This window comes from Anser anser (genome assembly GCF_964211835.1).
Source record: "Anser anser genome assembly, chromosome: 12".
Classification (NCBI taxonomy): domain Eukaryota; kingdom Metazoa; phylum Chordata; class Aves; order Anseriformes; family Anatidae; genus Anser; species Anser anser.
The window spans coordinates 10,883,589-10,911,237 of NC_139733.1; the positions used below are offsets into that span (position 1 = coordinate 10,883,589).

The window sequence follows — 27,649 nt, forward strand, 5'->3', positions numbered from 1 at the left end:
CCCAACACAGCCCCATACAGCCCAGCACAGCCCCATACAGCCCAGCACAGCCCAGCACAGCCCAGCACAGCCCAACACAGCCCCATACAGCCCAGCACAGCCCTGTACAGCCCCGTACAGCCCCCATAAAGCCCCATACAGCCCCCATACAGCCCCATACAGCCCAGCACACGGCAGCACAGCCCCGTACAGCCCTGTATAGCTCCATGCAGCCCAATACAGCCCAACACAGCCCCGTACAGCCCTGTACAGCCCAGCGCTTCCCTAGTATGGCCCAGAACTGCCCAGTCCAACCCAGCACCACACCCACTGCCCCCAGCACCAGCCAGAGTGCCGTCCGTACTGCCCATTAACACCCACCACCACCGCCACGCTCCCAGTACCACCCAGTACTGGATCCCAGTACCAAAACCCAGAGCCCCGGTCCTTCCCCCAATACCAACCCCGAGTGCCCCCCAGTACCACCCAGTACTGCTGCCTCCCCCCCGCACCCCTGTGCTCCCAGTACGACCCCCTACCACGCGGTGCCCTGGTCCCCTCCCTGTCCCCCTCCTCAACCCCCCCCCCCGCTCCCCACCCCACAGTGCTGACACCCCCAGCCGCCTGCTCCCTGTCCCCAACAGAGCACACGCAGGCGCCCGCATCCATCCCAAAGCCAGCATTTATTTGGGCGTGCTCCAGGCTGCGGGGGGGTGTGGGGGGGGGGGTGAAACGATGCTTGTGGCCATCCCCACACTCCTCACCTACAACTATTTACAACGCCAAGCAATGGGCAGGGTGCTGCAGCACCCATGGGTGCCGGAGTCCGTCCCACCGCAGCCCTGCCTCACCCCTCCTGGATGTGCCCCCGCCATGGCACGGGTCCTGTCCCCAGAGGGGGCCGAGTCCACGTCCCCGTGCCCGCAGCCGCCTTGCCCAGCCTGGTGCCAAATAACTGGAGAAACTGGGAAAGTGGGGAAACTGAGGCACTGAGGCCAGGGACAGGCTGAGTTTGTCCAGTGCCACCTCTCCCCTGCCCCTGGCTCGTCCCCCCTGCCCCTGGCTCGTCCCCCACTGTACCCCCCCAAGGGCATCACCCCCTCGCGAACCAGGCCCTGGCACCCAGCCCTCGGCGGTGCAAGCCGGGATCCTGGACCCCATGGGGCTTGGGGGGGCAGGGAGGAAGGATGCAGGATGCGCCCCCCCCCCCCCCCCCCAGGGTCCTCCGCTCTGCCCGGTGCTGGGAGGTGATGCTCGTGTCACCGAGTGGCTATGTACGACCTGCAAATAAATACCGCTGTCAGCGGGGGGGCCGGGGCGCATGCATGCGTGTCTGCCTGCATGTGTGTGTGTATATATATATATATATTTATATATATTTATTTATTTATAGATATTTTTAATATTAAAAGGGGGGAAAATAGACCACTGTGCTAGCAAAGTCCCTGGCGAGGGGTTCATGTGTGCCCGCAGGTCTCTGGCGGGTGATTCCGGCGGCTCCGTGGCTTCTTCTGGTCCTGCAGCTCCTTGGCTTTGAGGGCAGCCAGTGGCTCGGGGGGGCCGGGGGCCGGGGGCCGCCAGTAGCCCTGGCAGTACTGGTCGAGGAGTCCCAGCTCAGGGCGGCTGAGGAGCTGCAGCAGGTCCTGGTAGCGTGGCGTGGGGGCTCCCGGCAGCCCGGCGGGGGGCACCTCGGCTTGGAGCAGGACGGCGTGGACAGCACGGGCGGCCAGGACGCGGAGCTGCACCCTGGTCACCGTGTGCTTGAAGTTGTTCTCGGTGGCGGTGCAGGAGTAGAGGCCGCTGTCGGAGAGCTGCAGGGCGCGCAGCAGCAAGCCCTGCTCCGTCCGCAGCACCCGGCCACCCTCGGTGCGCAGCTGCGGGGGGACGAGGGGAGCTCAGCCGGCTGCCGTGGTGCTGCCGGGCCCAGCCCGCGGCACCCGGCTCCTACCTCTTTCCGCCGGTCGCTGTTGTCCTTCTGCAGCAGCCACTTGACGGTGGCCTGCGGCGAGCGTGGCTGGCACTCGAGGAAGGCGGTGCTGCCCTCCACCCCGTACTGCACGGCCTCCACCGCGTTCTTGTTGGCTGCGGTGGCAGGGCACAGCATGGCAGTCTGCTCACGCACATCCCCACGCCCCACCTCCCTCCTGCACGTATAGCTCTGCCCTGGGCAGCACCAGCCAGGGGTCTGCCTCCTGCCCGCCCACCCAGCCCCTGTTAGTGCATCCATGCACCCACCCACGGTCATCCTCTTCTGAAGTGTCCATCCATCCACCTATGTTCTTCCTTCTCCCCAGTGTATCCATCTGTCTGTCCGTCCGTCCATCTATCCATCCATCCATTCATCCATCCATCCATCCATCCATCTTCAATCTCCAACGTTACTAGTCATTCATCTATCCACTTGTCCATCCATCTGTGCTCACCTTCTTCCCCAATGTATTCCTCCATCCGTCCGTCCGTCCGTCCATCCATCCATCCATCCATCCATCCATCCATCCATCTTCAATCTCCAGCATTTCTAGTCATTCATCTATCCACTTGTCCATCCGTCTGTGCTCACCTTCTTCCTCAATGTATTCCACCCATCCCTCCCTCCCTCCCTCCTTCCATCCTTCCCTCCCTCCATCCATCCATGCTCACCTTTTCCCAATACATCCCTCCACAATACATCCATCCTCCCTCGAGGACACCCGCTATCTGGCCATTGCCTGCATTCCCCTGCCTCCTACCCCCATGCCCTCCCAGGGACTGCCCCCCATCTGCCTGCCCCGTGCCCCCCACCCCGTGGGGCTGCGCCCCATGCCCCTCACCATTGGAGTTGTAGCCCCGGCACTGGCGCATGGGGTTGCCATGTCGGATGTCCTGCCGCCTGCTCCGCCTGCAGGGAGGCAGGAGGTGACCTGGGGAACCTCCTGGGGACCCCCGTGCCCACGCCCCCCCCAGACTCCCACCTCTTGGAGGATGCCGAGTAGCGGCTGCAGGCCTTGCCGTCCCAGGCACAGTAGGGGTCCCGCGCCAGGCAGCAGTCAGCGCAGGCTTCTCCGTACACGTCGCACCGGTGCAGGGCCAGGTGGGTCACTCCTACGGCCGAGGACACGTAAAGCTGTTGCTGTTGGGGGGACAGAGAGGACAGGGTAAGATGTTCTCTGGCCGCGTGGCCTTGTCTCCAGCCATGAGGGACCAGCACCAGTTAGCTGCGGCCTCCCAGTGCTGGGAGCAGTGGAGACAGCTCAGCCTGGAGCCACCCGGCGCCAGCTCGCCCTGGGGCCACTTGCAGGCCTCCCTGAAGGCCGCTGCCATGGGATGGTGACAACAGGCAGTGCTGCAGCCAGTGCTGGTCCCCAGCCATGTGCTCCACTCACCCTCTTGGAGGAGATGGTCATCGTCTTGATGGGTGCCGGCACCTAGATTGGGGCAGGAGCAAGGGACATGGGAGGGGCCCGGCCTGATGCCGGGTGCCCAGGGTGGGCACCCCAGACCCGCCCTGGGCAGCTGGGGAGGACGAGGGGCCAGCAGGTCCCCCTGAGCTGCCCAAGGGACTGGTTGGTGCCAGCTGCAGGCAAGGGGTGGAATGGGGCACGGCTGGGCTGGGGATACTCAGCGGCAGGAGCAGGACGAGCCAGCCCTTACCTTGAACACCTCAATCTCCTCCAGCATCAGCTCCTCCGTCTCCATGTCGTCCCGGGGCAGCACAATGACTTTCTGCACTGTGCCCCGATCTGCAAGACACCAGGGTGCCTGGATGCTCAGTGCCACCGGCAGGGCACCCGCGCCCTCCCCTCCTAGAAGGGGGTCCCTGATGGGGCCAGGGATGTAGGGAAGGACCCCCCGCCCTCCAAGCACATCTTCATCTGCCTCCTTCTGCTGCCATGGGTGTAGTGTGCCACTCGAGTCACTGTTCCCAGCGAGGGGCTGCCACTGCTCAGGGCAGGGGGACAGCTGCTGGGGATGGACACTGGGTCAGGGGAAGGACCGGGATAGAGCACGGTGGCCCTAGGATGGGCAATATGGAAGGGGAAGCACCAAGCTGGATGATGGTGCCCCCAGCATGGGGAATGGGGCTGGAGAGCTGGGTCTGGGAGGTGGGAGGGACCAAGCTGGATGGTGGTGTCCTGGGGTGGGCACCGGGGCAGGGGAAGGGCAAAGCTGGATTGCAGCAACCCCAGGACGAGCAGTGGGACAGGGGAGGGACCAGGACGGATGGCGGTGTCCTAAGATGGGCAGTGGGACAAGAGAGGGACCGGGACAGATGGTGGTGTCCTAGAATGGACACCAGGGCAGGGGATGGGCCCTGACGCTCACGGGGCGCACGGCACAGGGCTCTCAGCCCCTCGCCCTGCTCCCACGGGGGTGCCAGCAGAGGGCCCCGCACTCTGGCCAGCCCTTGCGGTGCCCGTGCCCTCCAAGGCCGCGCTGGAGCATGCTGCGTTCTCTGCGGTGTGCGGCGTGGGTACCTGTGCCCAGGAAAAGCACCTCATAGCGCCCGTCTGCCGCGTCCACCTGGTCGACAGCGATGGTGGTGAAGCGGTAGTTGACGTTGGTGCGCACGACCAGCGGCTGGCGGTGGGTCGGGTACACGGCGTGGTACATCAGCGGGTGCGCGCGCATGAAGTTGATCACCTCGTCGGGGTAGTCCTTGGTTGACTTCATGGAGGGCGTGAAGGTCCCCCCGGGGCACTGCGGGCAGGCGGAATGCAGCGGTGGGGTCCCAGCTGCCCTGGGACAGGAGGAGGCACCGGGTGCCGTGCCCACGTGTGCCCGGGGTACTTACAGTGCCTGGCCTGGGGTAGGGCATCTTGCCCGTGTAGGGCATCCACTGGTAGTTGGGGCCCTCCTTGTGCGCGAAGGGCCCATTGAACACCATGCGGATGTCGGCCATGGAGTAGACGCAGACGGCTGAGCCCTTGAACACTGACCTGGCAGGAGGAGTGGCATGGCCTCATGGACCTGCGGCCACCTCCAGGCTGACCCCCCCTCACCCCGTGCCCACCTCAGCATCCCCAGGACCCCCACCCACCTCGGCAGGAGCCCCCTAGCCCCAGGGACCGCCATGCCACAAGGGCACTGTGCTCACCCCGATGCGGAGAAGACGGCGTAGATAACGGGGTTCTTGGTGTCCTGTGTCTGCTGGATGAAGACGTCCTCTTGGGACAGAAGGAAGAGTGTGTCACCACCAGGGGATGGGCAGGGACCCCTTGCCGTGGTGCTGGGTGAGAGGGAGGACGGTGCGGGAGCAGTGCCTCGCTCCTCTCCCAGCCAGGACCAGCAACGGGACTCCCAGACCTCCCAAAGAGAAGGGGCACCGTGTCCCCTCCCCAGGCTGCCCTGAAAGCCTCCAGCGGTGCAGAACGACCACCAGGGTGACCCAGCCCCCTCCCACAGCGCCCACGTGCTCACGGAGCTCATCAAAGTGCGTCTCAATCCCATCGGGTCCCGGCACTGAGCAGACGAGACGGGCCTTCAAGAAGGTGCTCCACTTGTTCACCAGGCAGCAGTGGCCCCCATCGTCGTTCTGCGGCACAGGGACGATGCTCAGCCCGGCGCGGCTCGGCACCGGCACCCTGCCCGTGCCACTGCTGCCCCGCCGCACGCACCAGGCAGATGCGCCCGATGCGGGAATAGACCCCCGGGCTCATCGGGGCATCAGCGGACTTCTCGCGGAAGAAGAAGTAGAGTTTGTCGTCGTTCCTCTCGCTGCTGTCGGGGATGAGCTGGGCACGGATGAAGGCTGGGTCTGCAAGGGCACAGGGCAGTGCCGTCAGCCTGGGGGCACCCTCAGCCCCCCGCTCCTGCAGAGCCACAGGCGTGGTGGCATGGGGAGACCTGCCAGGTCTCTCCAGCGGTCATCGGCTGGGGGGTCCACGCTGGATGGTGGGAAGCCTCTCCTTGCCATCCATCAGCCCGTGCCCCGCCGGTGCTGACAGCTCCCCCTCTTCGATCCCTGCCCCGGCAGCTCCCAGGCCCAGCAGGACCATCCCATCTGCTCTGCTCTGTTTACTCAGCTGCTGCCCTGGGGCCGGGGGTGCTCCACGGGGGCAGGAGGAGCGCTTGGGGTCACTGACTGCAGGCGACACGGTTGAAAGCTCAGCCCTGCGGAAACCCCCGCACAGGCTCCAACAGAGACAGCCCTGCTGGATACTCCCACCACACTGCAAAGCCCCAGGCATATCTGTCACCATGCCCCAGGCAGGTACCCCTCTATCCATCTGCCCTAGATTTCCATCTATCCATCCATCCATCCATCCATCCATCGAGCCATCCCACATCCATCCATCCACCCAACGAGCCATCCCCCATCCATCCATCCACCCATCCATCCATCACCCACCCATCCATCATCCAACCACCCACCCATCCATCACTCATCCACCCACCCACCCATCCATCCACTCATTCACCCGCCCAGCCGTCCATCAGCCACCCACCCATCATCCATCTGCCCACCTATCCACCCACCCACGCATCTGTCCATCCATTCACCTGGCATCCATCCGTCCATCCCCTACCCATCTGTCCCCCATGCCTGCACGCATCCATCGCCTGTCCCGCACCACCACGCATGCACCTGCCCACACTGGCTACCGTCTCTGCGCGGGGAGAGGGACGCAGTGTGACACACTCCATCGCATCTCTAAGGCTGGAGCCATGGGGTCCCTGAGGAACCTGGGCCAATGCCACCCCCTACCAACCATTGAGCCAGCGTGAATTGTACTGGTCCGTCCTCATGGCCGTCTGCTTGCCCATGGTGCGGAAGATGGCTGCGTCGGTGCCCATGAAATCAATGTATACGCCGGCATAGAGCTCTTCATCTGCAGACGGGGGGGGCAGAGGTCAGCCAGCCCCCAGACACCCCTGTCCACCCACCTTCTCCCACTGCCCCCAGGCTCCATCCAGCCCTGGCCAGGAGTCACCAGGCCACCAAGAAACGCATCCCGGAGAGCACTGGAGGATGTGACTGGTCTGCAAGGAACCCCCAGTCTGCAGGACTGGAGCCAGCCAGGTGCCCAGTGCCACCACTCGCGGCCAGGGTGGCAGGAGCCGGAGCCCAGCTTCTCGGGGCCACGCAGGGAGTGCTCCCTCTGCCCATCCACGGGCCCTGGGGAGCCACAGGACTCACTTATTAATGCAGAGACGGTGTCCACCTTGGGGTCATAGGAACACTTCCCTTTGCCCGACTCCAGCTTGTCCGGCTCCAGGTAGAAGATATAATCCTGGGGAAGGAAGCAGAACAAGGAGCTTGTGACATTTTCCCCCTCTGTCCCCGTGGCACCTTCCGAAGCAGAAGTCTCCTCGGGGTGGAGCACAGCGGCCACCAACGCTGCCCGCTGAAGATGAACGTGACGGGACCACAGCGGTGTCTGTAGGACTCCTGAGAAGCCGAGGTCTCCGGGAAGTGCTCCGCAGGTGTTGCTGGATGCTGCTCTGTGCCCTCCGCCGCGCGGGTCTGTCACCGCTCGTCTTGGACAGGATGAACGCGGGGCGCTCCCTAGAGCCGCTTCGTGGCCCTCTGGCACGAGGGTGGCCCGGCCATCGCGGGGCTGCTGGGACCACTGGCATCGCGCTGACTCCAGCCACTGGTGGGCAGGGCTTGGCTGCAGGCACAGCTTGGCTGCCAGACCTGGCAAGGAACTCAGCACGTGTCCTGGCAAGGACCCATCTTCCACCAGCATCTACCACGAGCTTTGGGGCCAGCCACCCCACGCTGCCAGGAGCCGCTCTCTCCGCTGTCACCGCTGCCCTCCCCAGGCCACCACACCCCCGTGCCAGGGCGAAACACAGCCTGCCTCCCGCAGACCACGCAGACTCCTGCCCTGCCGGCCAGGACACCCTGAGTGTCCCCAGAACACAGCTCTGAGGACAGGGCGAAGCAGCACCAAGCCAGCACCCACCGGGCAACCCAGCATGGCCGTGCCTCGGGTGGTACGGTCCCTGCACGGCAGGAGGGGCTGGGGGTGACAAGAGGGTCACTGCAGAGCACCTGGGCTCTGGGAAGGGCAGGCCAGGCCAGGGACACTCGCCAGAGGGGTGCTACCCACAGGGACACTACCCACGGGGACACTAGCCATAGGGACACTAGCCACAGGGACACTAGCCATGGGGACACTAGCCATGGGGACACTAGCCATGGGGATACTGGCTGTGGGGATACTGGCTGTGAGGATGCTAGCCAGGGGGATACTGGCCATGGGGACACTAGCCATGGGAATGCTAGCCATGGGGATAGTGGCCATGGGGATGTTGGCCATGGGAGCACTAGCCATGGGGATGCTAGCCGTGGAGATGCTAGCCACGGGGATATTAGCCATGGGAATGCTAGCCCGGGAGACGCTAGCCATGAGGATGCTAGCTATGGGGACACCAGCCATGGGGACATTAGCCATGGGAACGTTAGCCATAGGGATGCTAGCCATGGGGACATTAGCCATGGGGATGCTACCACAGGGGCGCTAGCCATGAGGACACCAGCCATGAGGATGCTCTACATGAGCACACTTGCTGCAGGGATGCTCGCCGCAGGGACACCAGCCGTGGGAGGTTCTTCCTCTCCCATCTTCTCCCTCTGCAAGACGTCCTCTCGCCAGCTCCTCCTGGCACCCGGGGGCAGCCAGGGCACCCAGCCCAGCACCCAGAGGTGGGCATGGGCCTGCTGGGACGGCCCCGCTTCCTCCAGCCCCATCGCTGCACCACATCTAGGTCACCTCCTTACCCTGCCTGGCACCGGCACCAAGACCTCTCTGGGGACAAGCCCTCGTGGTGCCACGTCACCCTCCCCGCCAGCAGGCTGCGAGCCCTCGCAGGTGTGTGCTGAGCACTGCTGTGTCCCCCACGGGCAATGGGGGAGAAGTGGTTCAAGCCCCCGGCACGGGGCAGGAGGTGCCTGCAGCTGCCGCGATGCTGGTGGCTGAGAACATCAGGCTGTCCCCCCCCGAGCTGACAGGGATGTTCCCTTTGGAGAGGAGGAGACGGGGCAGAGGGACGCGTGGGCAGGATGGGGCAGGGACAGGGACAGGGAGGACCCAGGCTGGGGGCCCCACGCCCATGCGCTGACCCATGTTAGTCCAAGGGGGGGGGGACACTGTCAGGGCAGGCTGGATGCTGGCTGTCCCCAGGAGAAGCTGGGGACACCACCACCTCCCCGAGCCTGCCGCCCACTCTGGTGGAACGAGGCCCTCTCCCCAGGCAGGGCAAAGCAGATGGATGCTGGCAAGGCAGCTGCTCAGCGACACTTTTGCAGACCCTACCAAAACACCTCCTGCACATGGCCGTCCCGAGTCCCCTGCCTCTGTGGACAATCGGATTTGGAGGGACACAGCGAGCCCAGAGACGGGAAAAGCCGGCAGTGGAGGCGGGGGGAGGACTGCCATCCCTGACAGTGTCCCCTGCTGGGACGCGTGCGAGGGGGAAGGAGTTAGTGAGAGCAGGAGGGGGGAGATGCCGGGCCGTTGCCGGAGAATGCTTTGCAGAGAGGAGGGGAGGCAGCGGGGCGGGGGGTGCACGGTGACAGACCCCCAACCCGGGAGCTGCTGGTGGGAAGGAGAAGGAGCCCGCGGCTCCGGTGCGCCCGGGGAGAGGTGGGCACAGCTGCGGCGGGCTCCCAGACCCGTTCCCACCTTGCTTTCTGCCGGTCTTGGGCTGCGGGGGCCGTCGGCGGCTCTGCTTTCCCGGCCTCCCGGAGGGACGGGCTGGCTCGGCGGAAACCCCTGGGGAAAAGGAGCAGGGCAGAGAGTTAGCGCCGGGGGGTTGGAGAGGGTCCCCCCGGGCTGGGGGCTGCGGGACGGCTCTGGCAACCCCTGTCCCCATGGCACAGTGCTCTTCACTGGCTCTGCACGCAGCTGGAGGGGACAGCAGCAGCCTTGTCCCCAGGGCTATGGTGCTGTCCTCGACTGCGTGGGCATCCCTGGTCGTCCTCGAGTGCTGCAGCACCCATGAAATGTCACCGACGGTCGCAGTCCGGGGTGGTTTAAGCCACGTCAGCCTCTCCCTGCACCAGTCCTGGGGGGCACTGGGGCAGCCCCCATCCTTGTCTGGCACCACACGCCTCCCTCGGCTCGGCTCGCCGAGCCCGACCTGCTCCACGTGGACAAGACGAGGACGCGGCCGGGGGCTGGGGGTGATGCAGAGCTGGGGCTGCCCCCGCGGCAAGCAGAGCCCCCCGGCCACCCTTGCAGTGTGCCACAGCGGTCACCCTGGAACTGCTTCTTCCACTGCACGTCCAACCCAGCGGGGCTCCGACACCACCCTCTTGGGTTACTCCACGGTCATCGGGGCAAGGTGACGTTGTTCTCCCTTGCTGGCAGCCGAGGGTCCCACGGCGCATGCCACCGCTGTCCCTGCTCACCCGTGGCACCGGGCCACCACGCTCCTCCTTGCAAAATGCCAACGCTGGCATGGAGTCAGGCGTCTTCTCCATCTGTGCCACGGGGTCCCCGTGAGCCAGCACATCCCTCGCGGCGGGGCAGGAGGGCACGTCGGAGCGGAGCCCGCGCCGGGTCCAGCCGATCCAGGTGTGAAGACGAGTCCTCGGTCTGCAGAGGTGGCTCGGCCACGCTCAGCATCGCCCCACCGGCGCTCAGCGTGTCGCTGCCCCCCAAGCCCCCTGGTGCTGGCCCCCGGGACCTGCCCGGCAGCAGGACCAGCCGCAGCCCCCGTCCCTCCCGCCCCTCACCTGCGCTTTGCGCCCGCGGTTGATGAAGGCGCAGATGGGGTTGTAGGCGCCAGTGCCGCACACGTAGAGGTGGGTCCGGTTCCAGGGCTGGATCAGGCGGATGAAGTTACCACACTCCCCCTGGGAAGAAGAGGATGGGGTGGCAGCCACGCAAAGTGGCACTGGGCATGGGCTGGCACACAACACGTGCTGGTGCTGGGCACGAGCTGGCACGGGTCATGGGTTGGCATGGGCCGTGGCTCTGGCACACCTGGGGGCACAGCTCTGCCAGGGGGATGAAGCCACGTGGGGAGCTGTGCCTCCTGCTCGCCCACGAAGGCTCCCCTGGACGTGCCTGGCTGGCACAGAAGGGATGGCAGGACACGGCGACACCTCCGAGTGCCGCCCCCGTCCCAGCACACCCAAGGCACAGCGGACCCTGGGGATGCCTTTTCCAAGGGAGAACATGATGGCACGAATTCCCCTCAGCGTGGTGGCCACCAACCCCTCTGCCGCTACCAGAAGGGGGCTCACGGTGGACACGAAAGCCCCGGGGACGGCTGGAGTCACCAACAACACAGGGACTCGAAAGCCACCAGTGATCCAAGCAGGGCCTCGGAGCAGGACACCAGCTCCGGAGACAGGGTGGGAGCAGCAGGGGCAGCTCGGCGGGCGCTGGTCACACTTACGTTGCTGTTCTTGCCGGACAGGATGCACTCCTCAATCCTCTGCGGGGGGGCAGGCCAGTGGATCTGCAGAAACACAGGAGATGGGGAGTGCAGGGCTGCCGGCCTGCCCTGTCCCCTCCCAGCCCCAGCACCACCACGCAGGACCCTCGGGACACCCAGCCCCACGTCCCCGCCGGGCCCCCAGCCCTCCGTCCCGAGCGGCGGCAGCTTACAATGAGGGGCTCGCGGTTGATGTCGTGCAGGTCCAGTGAGAGGACGTAGTCCTTGCTGCCCACGTACATGCGGTCATGGTCCTCGTCCTTCAGCAGGATGCGGTAGTCGCTGGAGTTGAGCAGGAAGTTGAAGAAGTGCGCGGTGCCGGTGGCCTTCAGCTCTGCAGGGCGCGGGGCAGCACGTCAGCACCCTGCCGGTGTCAGCACCCGGCCCCAGCGCCGCGGAGCATCCAGCCCTGCCGGCCCGGCTGGGGACACCGGCTGGCACGGGGGTGAGCTGGGACGGGGGCGAGCTGGGACGGCCAAGGGTGGCCAGGACACGGGGCAGCGCCGAGGGCCAGCCCCCAGCAGCAGAATGGGGATGCCCACTGAGACGGGGCACGAAGGGGGCTGGTTGTCCCAGCCAGGAGCCTGCGGCTCCTGAAATCTCTGGCATCAGCACTGTCCCCCTGCTCCAGTCCCCTGTTGAAGTGTCCCCACGTCCCAACCCCTAGGACAGGGGAGCAGGGACCCAAAAGAGACGACTGCCGGGTGTGTGTGGGGGGGGGACGGATCCCCCCCCACCCCGCGCCCCCCTTTGGGAGTTATTTTTAGCCTGAGTGTGGGAGAAACGAGTGAAAGAGGATAATGAGGGTCATGAATATTCACAAGTGCAGCGAGGCAGCCAGATGGAAGGCAGAAGTGCTGCAGATGATGTGGGACGGTGCCAAGGACCACGCGGCAGGGGCAGGGCACCGGCGAGACTTGGGGGGGGGGGGGGGCAGAAGGAGGAATGCTGTTCCCCTGCCCCCCCCCCACCTCCCTGCCCCCATCCCCAGTGCCAGGCATCCCCCAGCGCCCGCAGAGCACAAGGGGCTGGGGTGGCTCTGCCGCTACCCTCCCGGGGATGCCGCCTGTGCCGGGTGCTGCTCCTTCGGGAGGTGCCGCCCCGAGGGCACGCCACCAGCATCCGTCGGAAGCCAACTCCAGCAGACGCCAGACCCGGTTGGCGTGTGATGGGTGCTGCGGGTGGCCCTGTGGGGCTGGGGGCAGCCCCCTGGCCTCCCCTCCCCGCAGGGCAGGCACGCACGCAGCGCTGGGTCTGCTCCGGGAAGGAGCGAGCTGGCTTCCAGGCACGGCCGGGCACGGAGCCAGCGGCCGGCGGCCGCTCCTGGCCAGGATGCCGAGCGCCTGAGACCTCCCCGACCTTCTGCTCCCGAGTCCCGCGGGGCGCCGGCCGCGTCCCAGCGGTCCCCTCCCATCCCAGCACCTCCGGGACGTGGGGGGGGGATCTCCCCTGATCCTCTGCTTGGGGAGGGGGAGCCTCCGGGCAGGGGTGCTCGCCCACCCCTGGGGATGCCCGTCGGGGATGGGGGGGTGACGTGACGCGGCCCCATCCTGCTCTGGGAAACAGCACCACGGGAGGCGGCACCCCCACGCCCCAGCGATCACGGCGGGGGGGGCTGCACCCCTGCAGTGCTGCCCACAGCCCCGTGACACCAAGGGCACGCGCGGCCCCTCGCTCTGCCGCTGATGGGCAGGGGGGTGAACCCCCCCGCGGCCTCCGACCTCCCGCTCCCGGGGCCCCCCGGCCCCCAGCTGGCAGGGATCCGGAGGAGCCAGCTCGTTAGCAGACACACCTGATGAGCACACCCCGCTCCCGCCTGGCCCTGAGCTTAATCCCCTTTTAATTGCCTGCAGGCCCCCGCCTGGGGGCGAGCCCCCCCCAGCTGCCCGTTACCCGCACAGGTGGCCTCCCTGGGGACGGGGGGACCAAGCCCCCTGGCGCGGCACCGCAGGGCGGGCTGCTCAGCGCCCCAGCCCTTTCTTGCCACACGGGCCTCGTGGTGTCACCTTGGTGTCACCTCTCCATCGCCGTTACGTGGCTGGGAGCATGAGATTTAACGACCCCGGCCCACCAGTGGCCACAGGAGACGCCAGCAGCCCGGGAGCCGGCCCGCTGAGCGGTGAGGAGAAGGCGGGAGCAGCACAGCCCCATCACACGCTCCGTAAAGCCCAATTCCCCTCGGTTTTGTCCCATATTTACAGCTCTTCCTCGCACCTAGCGGCTGCCGCCCACGCGGCCAGGCGCGTGCCCTTGTCCCAGCCGGGAGGAAGGAGCTGTCCCCAGCTCCGAGGGGACAGCAGTGGGGTGGCACGGACCCCCGTGCGCCGTGGTCGTGGTCCCTGAAGCACAGGTGAGGTTTTGCAGGTCCCTAAAAAGCAGAACTGGGCACACCCCGGGGGTGGGGGGCTGGTGCAAAGGGTTAATCCCATTAGGGACAGGGCGGCCACCTCCCCAGGTGCTCCATCAGCCCATCCGCTGCGCCTGCGAAACCAATTACACCCGATCTCACCTAATTAGTTTCTAATTACGGGCTTGTAGTGCATTCAACATAATTAGCATGTAAATTACACGCCGTGTTTATATTCAATAACCGCTCTGCCCGCTCCTGGCAGCAGAGATGACGGTGCCTTTTGGGAGCCCTTTTCTTTATTCTAATCTGGGGGAATGAATTTAATTCACGTGCCGACAGAGCCGCTCGGCTGCGCTGCGATGCCTGCACCGGTCCCCGGGGCGCGGAGACAGCTGGGGACAGGCAGAGCAGCCCCAGCGGGGCAGGGATCAGTGCGGGGCCGTGCCGGGATCGGGGCCGACGCAGCGCGATGCCGGCAGCCGGGGGCACAGCCGCTTCCCACGGACCTGCCCAGAGCCTTTCGCCCTGCCTGCTCCCCACGTTTTGGGGAGGTTTCTCCAATTTCCCCAAATTTTTGCAGGCTGCTTTGCGGGTGCTGCCTTCCGGGGAGGGTGGAGGGCCCAAACCAGGCTGGGACAGGGACCAGGGGACCAGGGTGGGTCTGGATTTGTCCCCATTTGTTGTTATTGGGGCTGATCAAAGAGCCGGGTGGGTTGCCTTATGAAAGCGGAATTGCTTATTTGTTTGAGCATCACTTCGCTACCCCTTGATGGGTTATTTATGATGTAATTAAGCTAATTACATGTAATAAGAGAGTTTCCGTGGCCCCGAGCCAAGCTCTTTTCCCATTTAACCGACTCACAGGTGGTAGGGAGCCGAAGGAGCCCGACGGGGGCTCGGAGATGAAATGGCTCCGGCTCCCGCGCCACCGAGCACGGCGGCTGCCAGCGCTGCTCGCTGTGCCCGTGAGCCGCTCGCAGCCCCCTGGGGACGGGTCCCGGTCCTCCCCGTGACAGGTGCCGCGGCACCCGGTCAAGCCCCGCATCAAAGCGGCCAGCTCCAGATTTGGGCACGGTCCAAAAAAAAAAAAAAAAAAAAAAGGCAAAAAAAAAAAGCTTTTTTTTTTTTTGTCAGCCAAAACGCTGATTCATCCCCAGCCAAGAGGGAGCGGGGTTTTGGAAAGCCTAACTGAAAAATGACCCCTGGAAACCTACTCGGCGAGAGCCGCCGCCACGCACCGCCTTCGCTGCTCTGTGGTTTTGGGAAACCTTGGTTCCCCCGGCCCCGGGAGCAGCCGGCCCCGGCGCTGCGCGGGAGCGCCGCGCGTTTTTCCAGGCAATTTGCTGCCCGCCAAAAAGGCGGCGGGGAAGGAAGCAGCTCAGATTGCTCCAGGTAGGGGGCCGGCGGCGGATCCTGCCACATTTTTCAAGGCGGTTGGATCCTTCCCCTTCTTCCAGCGGTATCAAATTCAGGACCGTTCACCGCCGCTGCTTTTGGGGGAAAAAAAAAAAAAAAAATCGGTGGAAGGGCAAAATATCAGAGGGAGGAGGCAGTGGGCGAGGGGACAGGGCGCTGCGGGAGCCTGGTGCGTCCCCGGAGCTGGCTGTCCTTGTCCCTGCCCGCGCGTCCCCCCCATCTGGCCGTGTTTATTTGAAGCCGCCGGCATCACGCGCGTCCCACAGCTGCAGCAGCTTAGGCGGGCGCCTGGGCGGCCCCGGCCCCCGGCCCCCCTCCAGCCATCTGCCACCGGCAGCCCCCCGGCGGGCACGCGGCGTCCCAGGACCCGGGCAGGGAAACTGAGGCAGGGAGCGGGCGGCAGCGCGGTCCCGCTCCGGGACGTGCTTTTTTTTTATTATTATAATTTTTCATTTAAAGTGATTTATTATTTTTTTTTCCCCCCACTCAGATGGGGGAAATAGGTGGGAAGGAGCGGAACCCGCCCTGCTGCCCACCCAGCCCTTCCCGCTGCCCGGGTGGGACGGTGACCCCGCCGGCTGGGACGGTTCCCAGAGGTGACAGCCGTGACCGCCGGGGACAGCGGCTCCCTTTTGAAGCCCAGCCCGGGGCCCTGACCCCACAGGCGCCCCGCGGCGCTGTGCCTTCCTCCCCGCACCGCCGCCGCTGAATCACCGCCACCTCCCGCATCCTCTCCCCATCACCTCCTGGGAAAGCCCAGCCCGGGGAGCTGACGTCCTCGGTGCCCGAGCCCACCCGGCCCGGAGGAAACCGGAGGAGAGGGGGGCAGCAGGATGCGCCCGGGAGAGGGGGAAATTACTAGCAAGAAGATGATTAAAAATATCCACCCTATTTCTGGCCAGCATGGAGCAGAGAGCCGGGAAGAGCTGTTGGCAAAACAGAGCCGCTCCGCGGCCTCTCCCTCTTCCAGGGAAGCACGGGACCGCGCTGTTCTTTCCATGCTGGCCACCTTCCTGCCCGGCCACCGCGGCCGCGGGGACGCCGGCACAGGAAAGCCTTGACAGGGAGGACGGGCAGCGGAGCCGCAGGGTCCCCACCGGTCCCACCCCAGGGCGAGGGACGCAGGCAACAGCCCCTTGACACCGCAGCCTTTCCTTGTTTTTTGTTTTTTTTTTTTTTTCCCTTTCCCCTAAGCACTACGAGCACAATTTAGTAGAGGATGACGCAGGCCCCCGGGAGCTGCGACGAACGCCACTTCCTCCCCGAGCGAGCGATAACAAGCGAGGCAAACAAACCCGGAGATGCTCCCGGCGCTGGCCGGGCTCCAGGCAGCGCGTCTGAGGCCGGAGGGGCGGGGGGGGACACACGGGGGTGCCGCCAGCCCCCCCAGCACTCCGCAGGACCACATCCAGCCCCGGCAGCAATGCTCCGGCCTCCGACGGGCAGCTCCGGCCAGAAGGATGCTGCGGGCGGCGGTGGCACCCGAGCCCGCCTCGGCCCTGTCCCCTTCCCAGGGCTGTCCCTGGGGGCACGTCCCCGTCCCCGTCCCCGTCCCTGTCCCTGTCCCCATCCCAGCAGCGGCCCCAGCCCTGCCTGAGGCCCGTTCTCCTCCGCTGGAGCTGCTGCAGGAGCGGGGCTTGGGAAGGGACGGGTGACATGTCTCTGAGACCCCACAGGTAGCGGGCCGGGGCTGGACGTGCGCGTGAAGGACCCAATCCCACGGCATACCCGGCCCAAGCCGTGCTTATTCGGGATTAATTTGGCTGCCTGGGGCTTGCCAGGTGGCTGCATAGCAGCGACAGGCGTTAACGCGCACCGTGCCAGGCAGCAGGAGCACGTCCCCGGCTTCCCCGGGAGCCTTCCTGCGGGACAGAGTGGGGCGAGGACGTGGACCCCTGCCTCAAAGCACCCCCGCTCCCTTCTGCCAGCTGGGGCACCCCAACGCCCCTGACCTACCTGCAGCCCGGGGGGGACACGAGGATGTCCCTGCGCCGGGGGGGTAAGGACGCGTCTGCAGGTGGCAAACAGCAGCACGGCCTCCGAACGCCCCAGCCTTGCCCTGGCAGCGGCCAAAACCCCTCCCGCGGTCTCTTCCAGGCGGCCCTGCCGGGTCGCGGGGTGCCTGCGGGACCCGGCTCAGCCGCACAAGCAGCAGCCAGCCCCGCTCCGGGCAGGAATCGCTCCCTTGCCTCTCGCCCGGGCTTGTCCCCGGCCTCTTCATACCACAGATTTTCGTGCCGAGGCCAACCTTCACCTCCAGCAGCCCGCCCTGACCCGCCGGGGGTTGCGGCTGGTGCCCTCCGCTGCTTCGCTCTGCAACCCCCGGGGGGGGGGCTCTGCCGGCCCCAGCAGGCGGGGGGGCTGCAAGGCAGCGGCTGCAGCCCCCCAGCACCCTGTAAGCAGCCAGCGGAGCCCGTAACTCCCCCGGACTGCAGCATGGGGAGAGCCGGGCTCACACCCAAGCCCTGACCGGGAGAGCCCGTTCTGGGGGGGTCCCCGGGGTGCAGAGTCTGAAGAGACGAAGAGCGGTGGGGACAACGTGCTTCGCAGCCCCCCCGGGACGCAGGGAGGAGGGTGCGGGCACCCCGGCCCCCAGCCCCGCTCCGTCCATCACCTCTCCCAGCACAGGCTGGGAGCATGAAACTGGATCCATCCCACCGCCCCCCCCAGGGTGAGTCAGGAAGCACCTACGCCCCCTGGTACCGAAGGGTTAACCCCTTCCCCCCCCCCAATCCCCCCGGCTCCCTGCCAGCTCCAGGCGTTAATACCAGCTTGGGGTCGGCGTCAAGCTGCTGTCTGGCCCCGCCAGCCACCGTGCTCCACGCTGGGGCTCCCCCCGCCCAGCCACGGAGCCCCTCCAGATGGAGGGGGACACCCAGCCATGTGCTGGGGGGGGGACGGCACAGGAACCCCACAGGGACGCGGATCCCAGTGGGATTTCCCAGCAAGGAGATGCCCAGAGAACGGTGGCCCCGTAAAGGGCTGCGGGGGTCACCTCCCACCCTCCCCTTGCCCCCCCCCCACCCCCCCGCCTGCTGCTCTTACCTTTGAAGGAGAGCTGCACCCTGGGGGTGGCAGGCACGTAGTCCTTGGCGTGGGCGGCCCGCCAGCCCAGAGTCAGCAGGGTGGCCCACAGGAGGACGCTGACCACAGGCATGGTGTGCGCACGCCGGGGTCCCAGGGCACGGGGCTGTCCGGGGGGGGCGCGCCTGCCGGAGAAGGCACAGGAGGGTGGACGTCAGTTCAGGATGCCGTAGGACGGAGCGGTGTCAGGTAGACAAAGCCGGCATGCCGGCGTCCCCATCCTCGCAGAGGTCCCCTCCCAGAGCTGCAGCACGAGCCTGGAGGGAGAAGGCAGAGACCCCGCAGTGCCCACCCAGCCCGACCCCACCGGCAGCGAGCAGGGGGCACCCTCCCCACGGAGGGGGAAGCAAGCCCAACGTCCCCCCACCGCGCTCATCGCCCGTCCGCACATCTCGTCATGTAGGAAGGGCCCCTGAGGGCGAGGGGGGGGGGGCAGGTGGCAGCCAAGCCCCACTCTGCAGCCTGGGAGGGGGCAGAAATGGGGGGGCTGGCTCACCCCCAGCTGCGGGCACAACGCCAAGCTGCAGGGCGAGGCGAGCGCAGCGGCGAGCACTGCGGCACGCTCCCGCTTCGCCCAGGTGAGGAGCATCCCCCCCCCCCCGCACCCCCCCGCCCCCTGGGGGTCCCATCCCCATCCCTCCTGCCCCCCCATCTCCTCCCAGCCCCAAGCAAAGGCGCAGCGAGCAGAGCCGGGATCAAATCTTTCCAACATGAGGGAAATCTGGACTTCATTATTCTGAGAACGAACACACACACCAAAAAAGAAAAAAAAAAAAAGATTTTTTTTTCATAAATAAAAGAGGAAAAAAAAAAAAAGCCCTGCCTGTGTGCCAGGCAGCTGGACTCCCTGGGGCTCCGGCACGGAGCAGAGTCCGCCAAGCTGCCTCCAGCAAGCCACACACGCACCCGGCTCAGCACGCTGCTCACGATGTCCCCAGAGCCTGGGGACCGTGCCCCCGGCGTGCGTCCCCCTCCTGAGGTGACCAGGGTGACCAAGCATCGTCCCCGCGCACTCCGGAGCCTGGCTTTAGGATTTTGGAGGCATCTGGCGGGAAGTCCCACATCTGGGGCGGGGGCTCGGCCACCTGGGAGTGCCTGGGGTCTCTTGGTGGCGTGGGGAGAGCGCTGCCTGTCCCCTGGGGATGTGTCCTGCAGGGCTGCGACATCGCAGACCCACCTGGGGCCGGGCAGGCTGGACGGGCGGGCGGACGGCCACCGGCCCCCGAGCATGGCTGCCCCAGAGCGAGAGTCACGCCGGGAGAGGGACGGGGACCCAGTCCCCGACGCGAGGCGGTGGTACCCCCGGGCTCCTGCCCCGCACGGGGCGAGGGCAGCGGCTGCAGCGCCGGTGGCCAGGGACGGAGGGGATGCGCGAGAGGCGGCCGGGCTGCGCGGCGAGGAGCTGCCTCTCCCCAGGGCTCCATATTTTTCTCACTATTGCCTTTGGAGCCGGTAAATATTTAGATTTGCTCGTCTCCCCGCGCGCACACCCAGCTCCGCTCCATTGTGCTGGCATTCGGGCCCCGGCCAGGCCCCCGCCGCCCGCCCGTTCCCAGGCTCTGCCCTGGCCATCACCGCGGTGCCCCCTGCAGCCGGGGCAGGCGGGGACCCCCCGCTCCTCCGCCAGCTAAACCCACAGTTGGTTGCAGTTAAAGAGCCCCCCTCCCCAGCAGCCGCCCCCCAACCCCCCCCCCCTCCCCGGGCAGCTTTTCGGAAATAATTCTGGCAAATCCCACTCTTGCACTTGGATGGAGCTGCGTACGCGTCAGAGACAGGGAGCGAGATGGCAAACAAAGGAAAAGAGGGAGAGGAGGGGAGAGGAGAGAGCGCACGGCGAGGAGGGGAGGAAGGGGACGGCGGCGAAGGGGGAGCCTGGGGAGGGCCGGGGGCGCCGAGGCTGGGCGAGAGGAGGCCGATCCCGAGGGGGCAGCGGGGGAAACGGCTCCGGCCAGCGCACCTCGGCCGGGAAACCTTCACCTCCAGGGTCATCTGCGCTCCGGGGAAACTGGAAACTCCGGCGCCGGGAGGGGGGGGGGGGGGGGCCGCATTCCTGCCCGCCAGCGGCCCCCGGCCCCGCCGCCCGGCTCATTGTGGGCTGCGCGCCCCGGGCACGGCGCGGGGCACGGCGGGGACGGGAGCGCGCCCGGGACGCAGCCCCCCGGGGCTCGGCCGCTCGCAGGCAGCCGGGGCGGGCGGCAGGGAGCGGGCGGGGAGGAAAAGCCGCCGGAGGGGAGCGATCCCCCCGCGTGTCTCCGCCGAGGAGGCAGCGGGAAGGAGGGGGGGGGGGGGGAAATAAAAAAATAAAAGGCTTAAAAAGAAAAAAAAAGAAAAGAAAAAAAAAAAAAGGAAGAAAGGAAAAATCGCTGCAGACCCGAGGAATAACTTTGCACAACTTTGCGCCGCCTTTCACCCCGGCGCGGGCCCTCCAAGCAGCCGGGCCCTCCCCGGGGAGCTCAGCCCCCAGCCCCGGGCATTCCTCGCTGCTCTCCCCGGCCCCGTATGGATGGGGGGGGGGGGGGGGGGAAGGTCCCGCGGCCGCCCCACTCGTGTCCGCCCCCTCCGCGAGTGGGTGCCCGCCACCCACCCGCCTCCCGCGCGGTGCCGCCGCCGGCTCTGCGCGTCCCTCGCTCTCGCCGTGTGCCCCCTGATCCCGGCCCGGGGCGGGACGGAGAGCAGCGGCCCCGCGGCCCCGCTCGCGCCCCGGGGATGCTCGCGGCGGGGGGGGGACGGGGGGAGGGCAGCGGGACACCCCCGGAGCCGCCCGGCAGCGGGGTGCCGGGCCGGGGGACACGCGTGGGCACGGCGACACGCGCGGCCCCGCGCCCCCAGCCCGGGACGTCGCGGGCGAGTTGCGGGCGGCGGAAAGTTTCCTGCTGGGGGGCGGCAGCCCCCGGCCGCGGCCCCGTTGCGGCGGCGGCACCGGAGGCAGCCCCCCCCCCCCCCACCTCCCCGATTCCCCCCCCGCGCTTACCTCGGGCGGCGGGGGAGGGCGACGGCGGGGCTCAGCGCCGCGCCGGGCACCCGCGGCCCCCCGCCATGTCGCGGCCGCAACTACCGCCGCGTCCCCGGCCCATGGAGCGGCGGCGGCGGCGGCGGCGGGGCGGGGCGGCGCGGGCGGGACTCGAACCCGCGGCGGGGCGGGCCGGGGGCTGCGCGGGCGGCGGCGGCGGCGGCCCGGCTCCGAGTGGGCGCCGCAGCCCGTGCGCTCGCCATGGGGCTCCGCGGGCTCGTTTGCATAGCCCCGCCCCCCGGCCCCGCCCCGGCCCCGCCCCGCCCGCCCGCCGGGGCCGCGGGTTCGAGCCCCGCCCCCGCTCACCTCCGGCTCCTGCCTTTTGTTGCCCCGCTCCGGAGCCTCCGCGCCGGGCGAGGCCGGGGGGGGGGTTGGGGGGGGGGAGGCCGGCGGCGGCCGCCGCCTCCGGGAGCCGTCGCTGGGAAGGGAAGGACCGGGACCGCGCCGCCCGCCCCCCGCCCCCAGCGCCACCGCCACCTCCTTTGTCTGCAGGGCCTCGGGGTGCCGGGGGCTCCCCGGGCGCAGCGGGAGAGGCGCCGAGGCGGCGGCAGCGAGCGGCGGGGCTCCGGCTCCGAAACCAACCCCGACAAAGAGCGGCCGGGCAGGCCGGCGGCCGGGCTCCTTCCCCCCGCGGTACCGCTGCCGCTGCGACCCCCGCCCGGGCTCCCCGGAGAGCCCCCGGCCCGAGCAGGGGGCCGGAGCCCTGCACAGCCCCCCCCGGGGCCGGCCCCAAAAGGCCCCGAACCCCGCTTTGTGGGGCAGGGGTTTGGCGAGGCAGGGCCGCCCGAGCACCCCCCCCGGGCCTGCAGCGCCTCGCTCTGCTCTGCTCCCCTCCCCGTGCCCAGCCATCCCCCGGTGCTTTTTTCCTTTGGTTTGCCTTAAAAACCGGGAGTTTTGTCACCGGCTCCTCACCGCCGGCCGGTTGCTGCGGGCGTGAGGGTGCGCGCCCGGTGCCTCCCAGCAGCAGCGCAAATACACGGCACGAAACCCGCCCTGCGGGAGCTCCCCCGGGCTGAAACAAGTCGGAAGAGGAGCTGGCGTCTCCCCCCCGCCCCCCCGGGAGCCCCCCGTCCCTGGAGGCCGGGGCTGAACAAAGCCTGCCCTGGTTTCCCCCGCTCCCCTCCTCTCCTTGCCGGGACGTCGGGCTGCCACCAAGCACCGGGCAGGAGCCCCCGTGCCCCCCGTGTCCCCCCGTCACCGCTCCGGAGGTGGTGACCCACATTTGGCAGAGGAAGAAACTGGGGCAGCCGCTGCCGCCGGCTGCACCCGGCTCCACCCCCCCCACACTTCCTCCCCAGCCCCGGGGGCTCTGGGTGCCCGTGGGGGGTGCCCAGGACCTGCAAAGGAGCTGGGTGCCCCCGGCCCAGCCCAGCCCCACATCGTGGGATGGGGCTGACCGCCAAGCTGCGGTGTATCATTAACCCGGGACTGAGCCATTAAGGGGCCCAGCCTCTCCCAGGTCCCCGGTGCTGTAAATCAGCCTTCCCGCAGCTTCCCTGCTCCACTTCAGGCCTGGGGCTTCCTGTCCTCGTTCAGTGCCGAGGTTCATTGGTCCCCCCCCGGTCTCTCCATGACACCTCCGAGCCTCGCCACGGGTCACCGTGTCCCCCCGTTGGGCGGCTGATCCCCCCATCCCTCCCAACGGGAAGGGGGGGACGGCCTCCCCCGGGCCCTGGGAGCCTGGTGTCAGCGCCTCGACCCCTGCCCACGGGCCCCAGGTGGGCACCCACCACCGTCCCACCGCCCTGTCCCTGTCCCCATCCCCGTTACGGTCCTCATCCCCATCCCCATCACCTCCCTGTCCTCCCCGGTCCCTCTGAGAGGAGGTGACAAAGGCACGAGGCTCCCCCCGATGCCACAGCCCTGATGCAGAGGTGGGGATGACAAAGGAGGATTTGACGAAGGCGGGATGGAGCCCAGGGCTGGTTCCTTGCTGGACTCCCCCGTGACCCCACCCCCCCGCATGTTTGGGATATCTGGGCCTTTGCCTCTACAGCAAGGGTGTCAAACGCTTTCTTAAATGGGGTTTTATTATTGTAAGAGCCTGGAGGTGGCTCTGGCCAACTTTCTGCCTGGGGACAAGCCAGCAGCCGAGCTGTTCCTCCCGGGGTCCCCTCTGCACACCAAGGGGCTGGGGACCAAAGCATCGCCCCCTGGCATCCCAAGGATGGGCAAGGCCCCGGGTGGGGAGAGAAGCAGAGAGCACCCATCCTTCGCTCTGCAGAGCCGGGGTGCTGAGCCCCACCAAGACCCGTGGCGGTGCCAGGGGAAGGCTGCCCCGTGCACCCCACCGGGCTGCCGTGATGGATGGCCAAGGCGCGGGGCTTGCCAAGCCCTGCGTGTTTGGACGGCGCCGTGTTTGTCTTGGCAGGGGCAAGGATGTCATCTCCTCTGCCTCGCGGGGTGATGAGCTGGGAAAGGCGGCGGGGGGCTGCGCGGGGAGGGTGTCCCCAGGGGGCCTGGGAGCCACCAAGATGGCCCGGGAGCCATCGGCCCTGGCGGAGAGCAAGAAGCCTGTCCCACCACGCGCAGGGACCCAGGAATATGGGGCCACGGCTCCCACTCAGTAGCCCCACGGGTGGGGATGCCCCCAGCAGGTCTCGCTTGGCCCATGAGGAAACGGAGGCAGGAGAGGAGGGGTTCAGCTCCCTTCACTCCCACTGCTGGGCACAGCCTCGTGGCTTCTGCTCCAAGTGCTTGTGACGGTGCCGGGCTCTGCGGCATCTCCTGCGGGGCCAGGCGCTGCCGTGGCTGCTCGCTGGTGCAGCGTGAGGAGGAGAAGCTCGGGGGAGCAGCGAGAGGACGGCCCAGCTGAGCTTTTCCAGGAACTGGAGGCAGCAAGAGCATGAAAGGCAGCAGCTCTTCCCCCAGCAGATCGATGCTGAGCCCAGCTTGGGAGCTGAGCATGTTCAAAGAGCGGGTAATGGAGACGCTCCGGGCGGATCGATAGCCTCCTTCAGGGGCAGCAGCTGATCCTGGCAAGGTGGGCAGCGAGCTGCCTGGCTTGGGGCACAGCTGGAGCCCTTCCCAGGCTGGGGACACGGGCGGGACACCCCAGCTGCAGTTTGGGCCAGGTGTGTCCATCCCTGTAGCCACAGGGTCCTTTCCGGGCTCCCTTCCGTGGAGAAAGCAGCGCATTGCCCAGACGCGCTGGCCAGCTTTTGGGGATGCAGCAGCTCTGAGACACCGAAGTGCCATGTAAGTGGGTCAGTGGCACAGCCGTGGGCATCGGCGGGCGCCGAGGAGCTGGAGAGGACACGCGAGTGGCAGCAGGAACAGCTCAAGGGCTGAAAGAAACTGGGACACCTCCGTGCACGTGGGTCCACGAAGAGAAGTTTGGCCAGGAGCTGGATGAGAGCATGGGGAGGAAAAAGCAGCAGCAAACGGTGGTGCTGGGGATGTGCTCAGGGACGGCCACCCGACCCCAAACCTGTGCTGGCACTCGGCGTTGTCCACAAGATTTTGCAGAGGCCGAGGCATGGCGCCAGCGGTGCCCTCTGCCAGCTGCTGCCACCAGGACCCCTCGGTGCCCACCTCCGGGGGAGTTCTCGGTCCTGAATCCGGGCTGTGGGACTCAGCGGCCGCCCCCCAGGACTGCTCGCCAGGGCTGCCTGCCTCCCCCCCTTCCCCTGCACGTGGGTAGGACACTGCCACCACGGCCCGCCGCCCGTAGCATCCTTCCGAGGTGGGGAAAGGACGCGCGGGCTCGGCGCAGAGCCGTGCACAGCACCTCCGACGGGGACATGGGGGGGGGGGCCCTCCTGGCTCCCCATCCCCTGGCTCCCCATCCCCTGGCTCCCCCCCAGCTTCGTGCCCTCCCCTCCCACCTCCCCTTCCCCGGCCGCGCACCAAATCCCCGTGGAGGCGATGCTCCGGCAGAGGCGGGTCGCCGTGGCAACCGGCGCGGGGGCTGCGCAGGATCTGGCCCCCGCTGGCCGCCGACCCAGCGCCCCTGCAGCCCCCCCCCCCCTCGCCCCGGGCCCCAGCGGAGGGTCCCGTGCGGCGCCCCGGGGAAGCCGCTCGCCCTGCCCGGCCGTCCCTGCCCGGCCACCTCCGGCGCTTCCGAGCCCCCCGAGGACAGCGGCCGGGAGCTCCCTGCCTGCCTTGCAGGGCAGGGGGGATGCTTTGAAAGCCCCCAGCCCCTGTCGCCTCCTCCGCAGGGTAATTTCCATTTTCAAACCCCAGTGAAAAGGAGCCTTTTCCCTCTTTGTTCCTCTTTTCTCTCTCTTTCCTCTCCCCCCCCCCCCACCTCCCCAGCCCCGTCTTTGTCAGCTAAAAAGATGAAACCCACCAGGGAGGGGGTGGGCTGGGGGGGGGGGGGGGCCGCCGCACCTCGACCCCTTCCCACCCCCTGTGTGGGGCCGGGGGCTGGCCCCGATCCACCCCGCCGCTGCCCAGCACCGAGGGGAAATAAATCCCTTGGGGCCACGGGGGGCGACGGGCCAGGCCGCGGTGGGTCACGCAGAGCTGCGGGCGGCCGGGCTGGGGGGCAAGCGGCCGAGGAAGCAGGCGGGGGGCTGGCAGCCCCGAGCCCCGGGAGCACTGCGGCGTGTGCCCGGTGTCGGCTGTGCCGCAGCAACTGATGGAGGAGAAAAACAGCCCGGGGCGAGCCGTGCCGGGAGAGGCTGCGGGAGCGGGAGACAGCCACAGCAGGCGGGGAGATGAAACGGGGAGGAAGCGCTCACCTGAGCCCTGCTGCTGCTGCTGCAAACGTGCTGGGGAGGCAGAGCTGCCTCCAGCACCGCGAATGCAAACACACCCTGCTAGGAACGGCACTACCGCGTTCCCGGCTCACAAAGCCTTGGCCGGGTTTGCGGGAAGGTCACAAGCCCCGGTGCTGGCTTATTTTATTTTTTTCCCCACCACCAACGTGAGTTTTGCAGAGACTCGAGGTGGGAGAACTCCTCGGGGGGCAGTTAATAACCAGCCGAGGCTCTTCCCCCAGAGACCGAGCACCTTCTTGCAGCTCCCCCGGGGCTGAGGGCAGGCCGGGAGACATTGGCCTGGGATACCGCAGCGGGGGTGCCTGCAGCATCCCTGGGGAAACACCTGTTTTGGAAGCAAACCTGGCTCGGAGGCAGGAAGGAAACAGTAGGAACAACTTCCCCGGGGCGAGAGGAGGCTAATAACCACGCAGGTGTGGGGCAGGGTATTTATTGGCGCCCTGGGAGGGAGGTGGTGAGGCGACAGGGCGGTTGGTGACAGGCAGCTATTTCCCCCCTTCCAGCCTTGAAAAACGTGTGGGGGCCCCAGGAGGCACCGGGCAGGGATGCTTGCACAAGTTTTGTCACCCCTTCCAGGTGACAGCAGGGCCAGTGGCCGTGTCCCAGAGCCCCTCTGCCCCCCAAGCGTGCCCCAGGCGTCCTCTGGCTTGGCTGGAGGGAGGCAGGGGGGTGTGCACTGCTGGGGGCGGACGGACAGGCGGACGGACGGACAGCTGGCTGGGTACCACGCTAGCAGCACAAGAGATGGGTGGGCACGACCTGGGAGGGACAACAGGCTGGGAAAAACAAGCAAATTCCCTGGGCTGGTGGTCTTAGGGACTGGGGAGGGTCGGTGGCACGGCATGCGAGTGAGCCCGCTGTGGGGGGTGAGCACCCTCGGGTGGGTGAGGGTGCGGGGGATCTGCTGGCATGGGGCGGGCGGGCGGCTGGGACGGACAGCCGGGCCCTGTCCTCTCTCTGGAAGGAGGCCCCGGGGGCTCTGCGCCGCGGCGTGGGGAGCAGGGGGCTCCCCGGCGGGCAGGGAGCTGCTGGCACGGCACCGCCGGGGCGCAGCGCGTGGGGACAAGGACATCCCGGCTGCCGGCCCGCCCGCGCGCCGGGGCAGGTGGCGTCGGGTGTCCGCAGCTGCGAGGCCGCCTTTCATCTCCGTCCAGGCCGGGTCTCGCTTTCCCGTCACCTGCTGCCCTCCCGGACGGAGGCCAGGAGGCAGGCGGGCAGCTCGATGTGCGCGACGTGGCCGCGCTGCCTGCCGGCCCCGGGGCAGCGACGGGCGCAGGAGCAGCGCCCTGCACCCTGCTCCCAGCGCCACGCGCCCCGGACGCGTTCCCTCCAAACTTCCAGACGCCCGTCGGCTCCGTAATGACCGGCGGTGGCTGCGGGGGAAAACGCCGGGCCCGCTGCTGTGCCCGTGCGGCTGTGCTGAGCGGCGTGCGCAGCCCTTCGCCGAGGCACTGCTCCGGGAGTGCAGCCTGACGAGCTGGAGCGGCGGAGTTAATTGGGGGGACAGGCGAGCTGAACTCATCATTAAGGAAAGCGCTGCAGCAGGTACCGGCAGCGAGAGGCTGCCTGCCTGTCCCCCCAGGCTGACAGCAGCCCCCGCGGGGGGTGGTGACAGCCGGGATCCCAGGGGGGCGGCTGGCGGCGCATCCCCCACGCACGCTGCAGCCCTCGCCCGGAGCTGCCAGTCCCAGGAGACCCAGGAGCGGCCTTTGT

At 67.7% G+C, this 27,649-nt stretch overlaps 1 protein-coding gene across 2 annotated transcripts; it reads right to left on the minus strand.

Annotated features, from left to right (window-relative positions):
- Nucleotides 1-1,343: 1,343 nt before the first annotated feature.
- LOC310880262 (semaphorin-3F-like) lies at nucleotides 1,344-21,353 on the minus strand. Of its 2 annotated transcripts, XM_083795793.1 has the most exons (19): nucleotides 21,174-21,313; nucleotides 18,164-18,327; nucleotides 11,526-11,686; nucleotides 11,314-11,376; nucleotides 10,646-10,765; nucleotides 9,591-9,680; nucleotides 7,097-7,190; nucleotides 6,669-6,788; nucleotides 5,574-5,713; nucleotides 5,377-5,491; nucleotides 5,054-5,123; nucleotides 4,751-4,895; nucleotides 4,434-4,656; nucleotides 3,610-3,698; nucleotides 3,342-3,383; nucleotides 2,931-3,088; nucleotides 2,790-2,857; nucleotides 1,928-2,061; nucleotides 1,344-1,853 (listed from the first exon to the last, which is right to left on the minus strand). In XM_083795793.1, the coding sequence occupies exons 2-19, from the start codon at nucleotides 18,273-18,275 to the stop codon at nucleotides 1,437-1,439; spliced, it is 2,361 nt and encodes a 786-aa protein (XP_083651919.1). In that variant the 5' UTR covers nucleotides 18,276-18,327; nucleotides 21,174-21,313; the 3' UTR covers nucleotides 1,344-1,436. The 2 variants fall into 2 exon arrangements, with proteins under 2 accessions (XP_083651919.1, XP_083651920.1); XM_083795794.1 differs by lacking the exon at nucleotides 9,591-9,680 and having other exon boundaries at nucleotides 21,174-21,353.
- Between the last annotated feature and the right edge of the window lie 6,296 nt (nucleotides 21,354-27,649).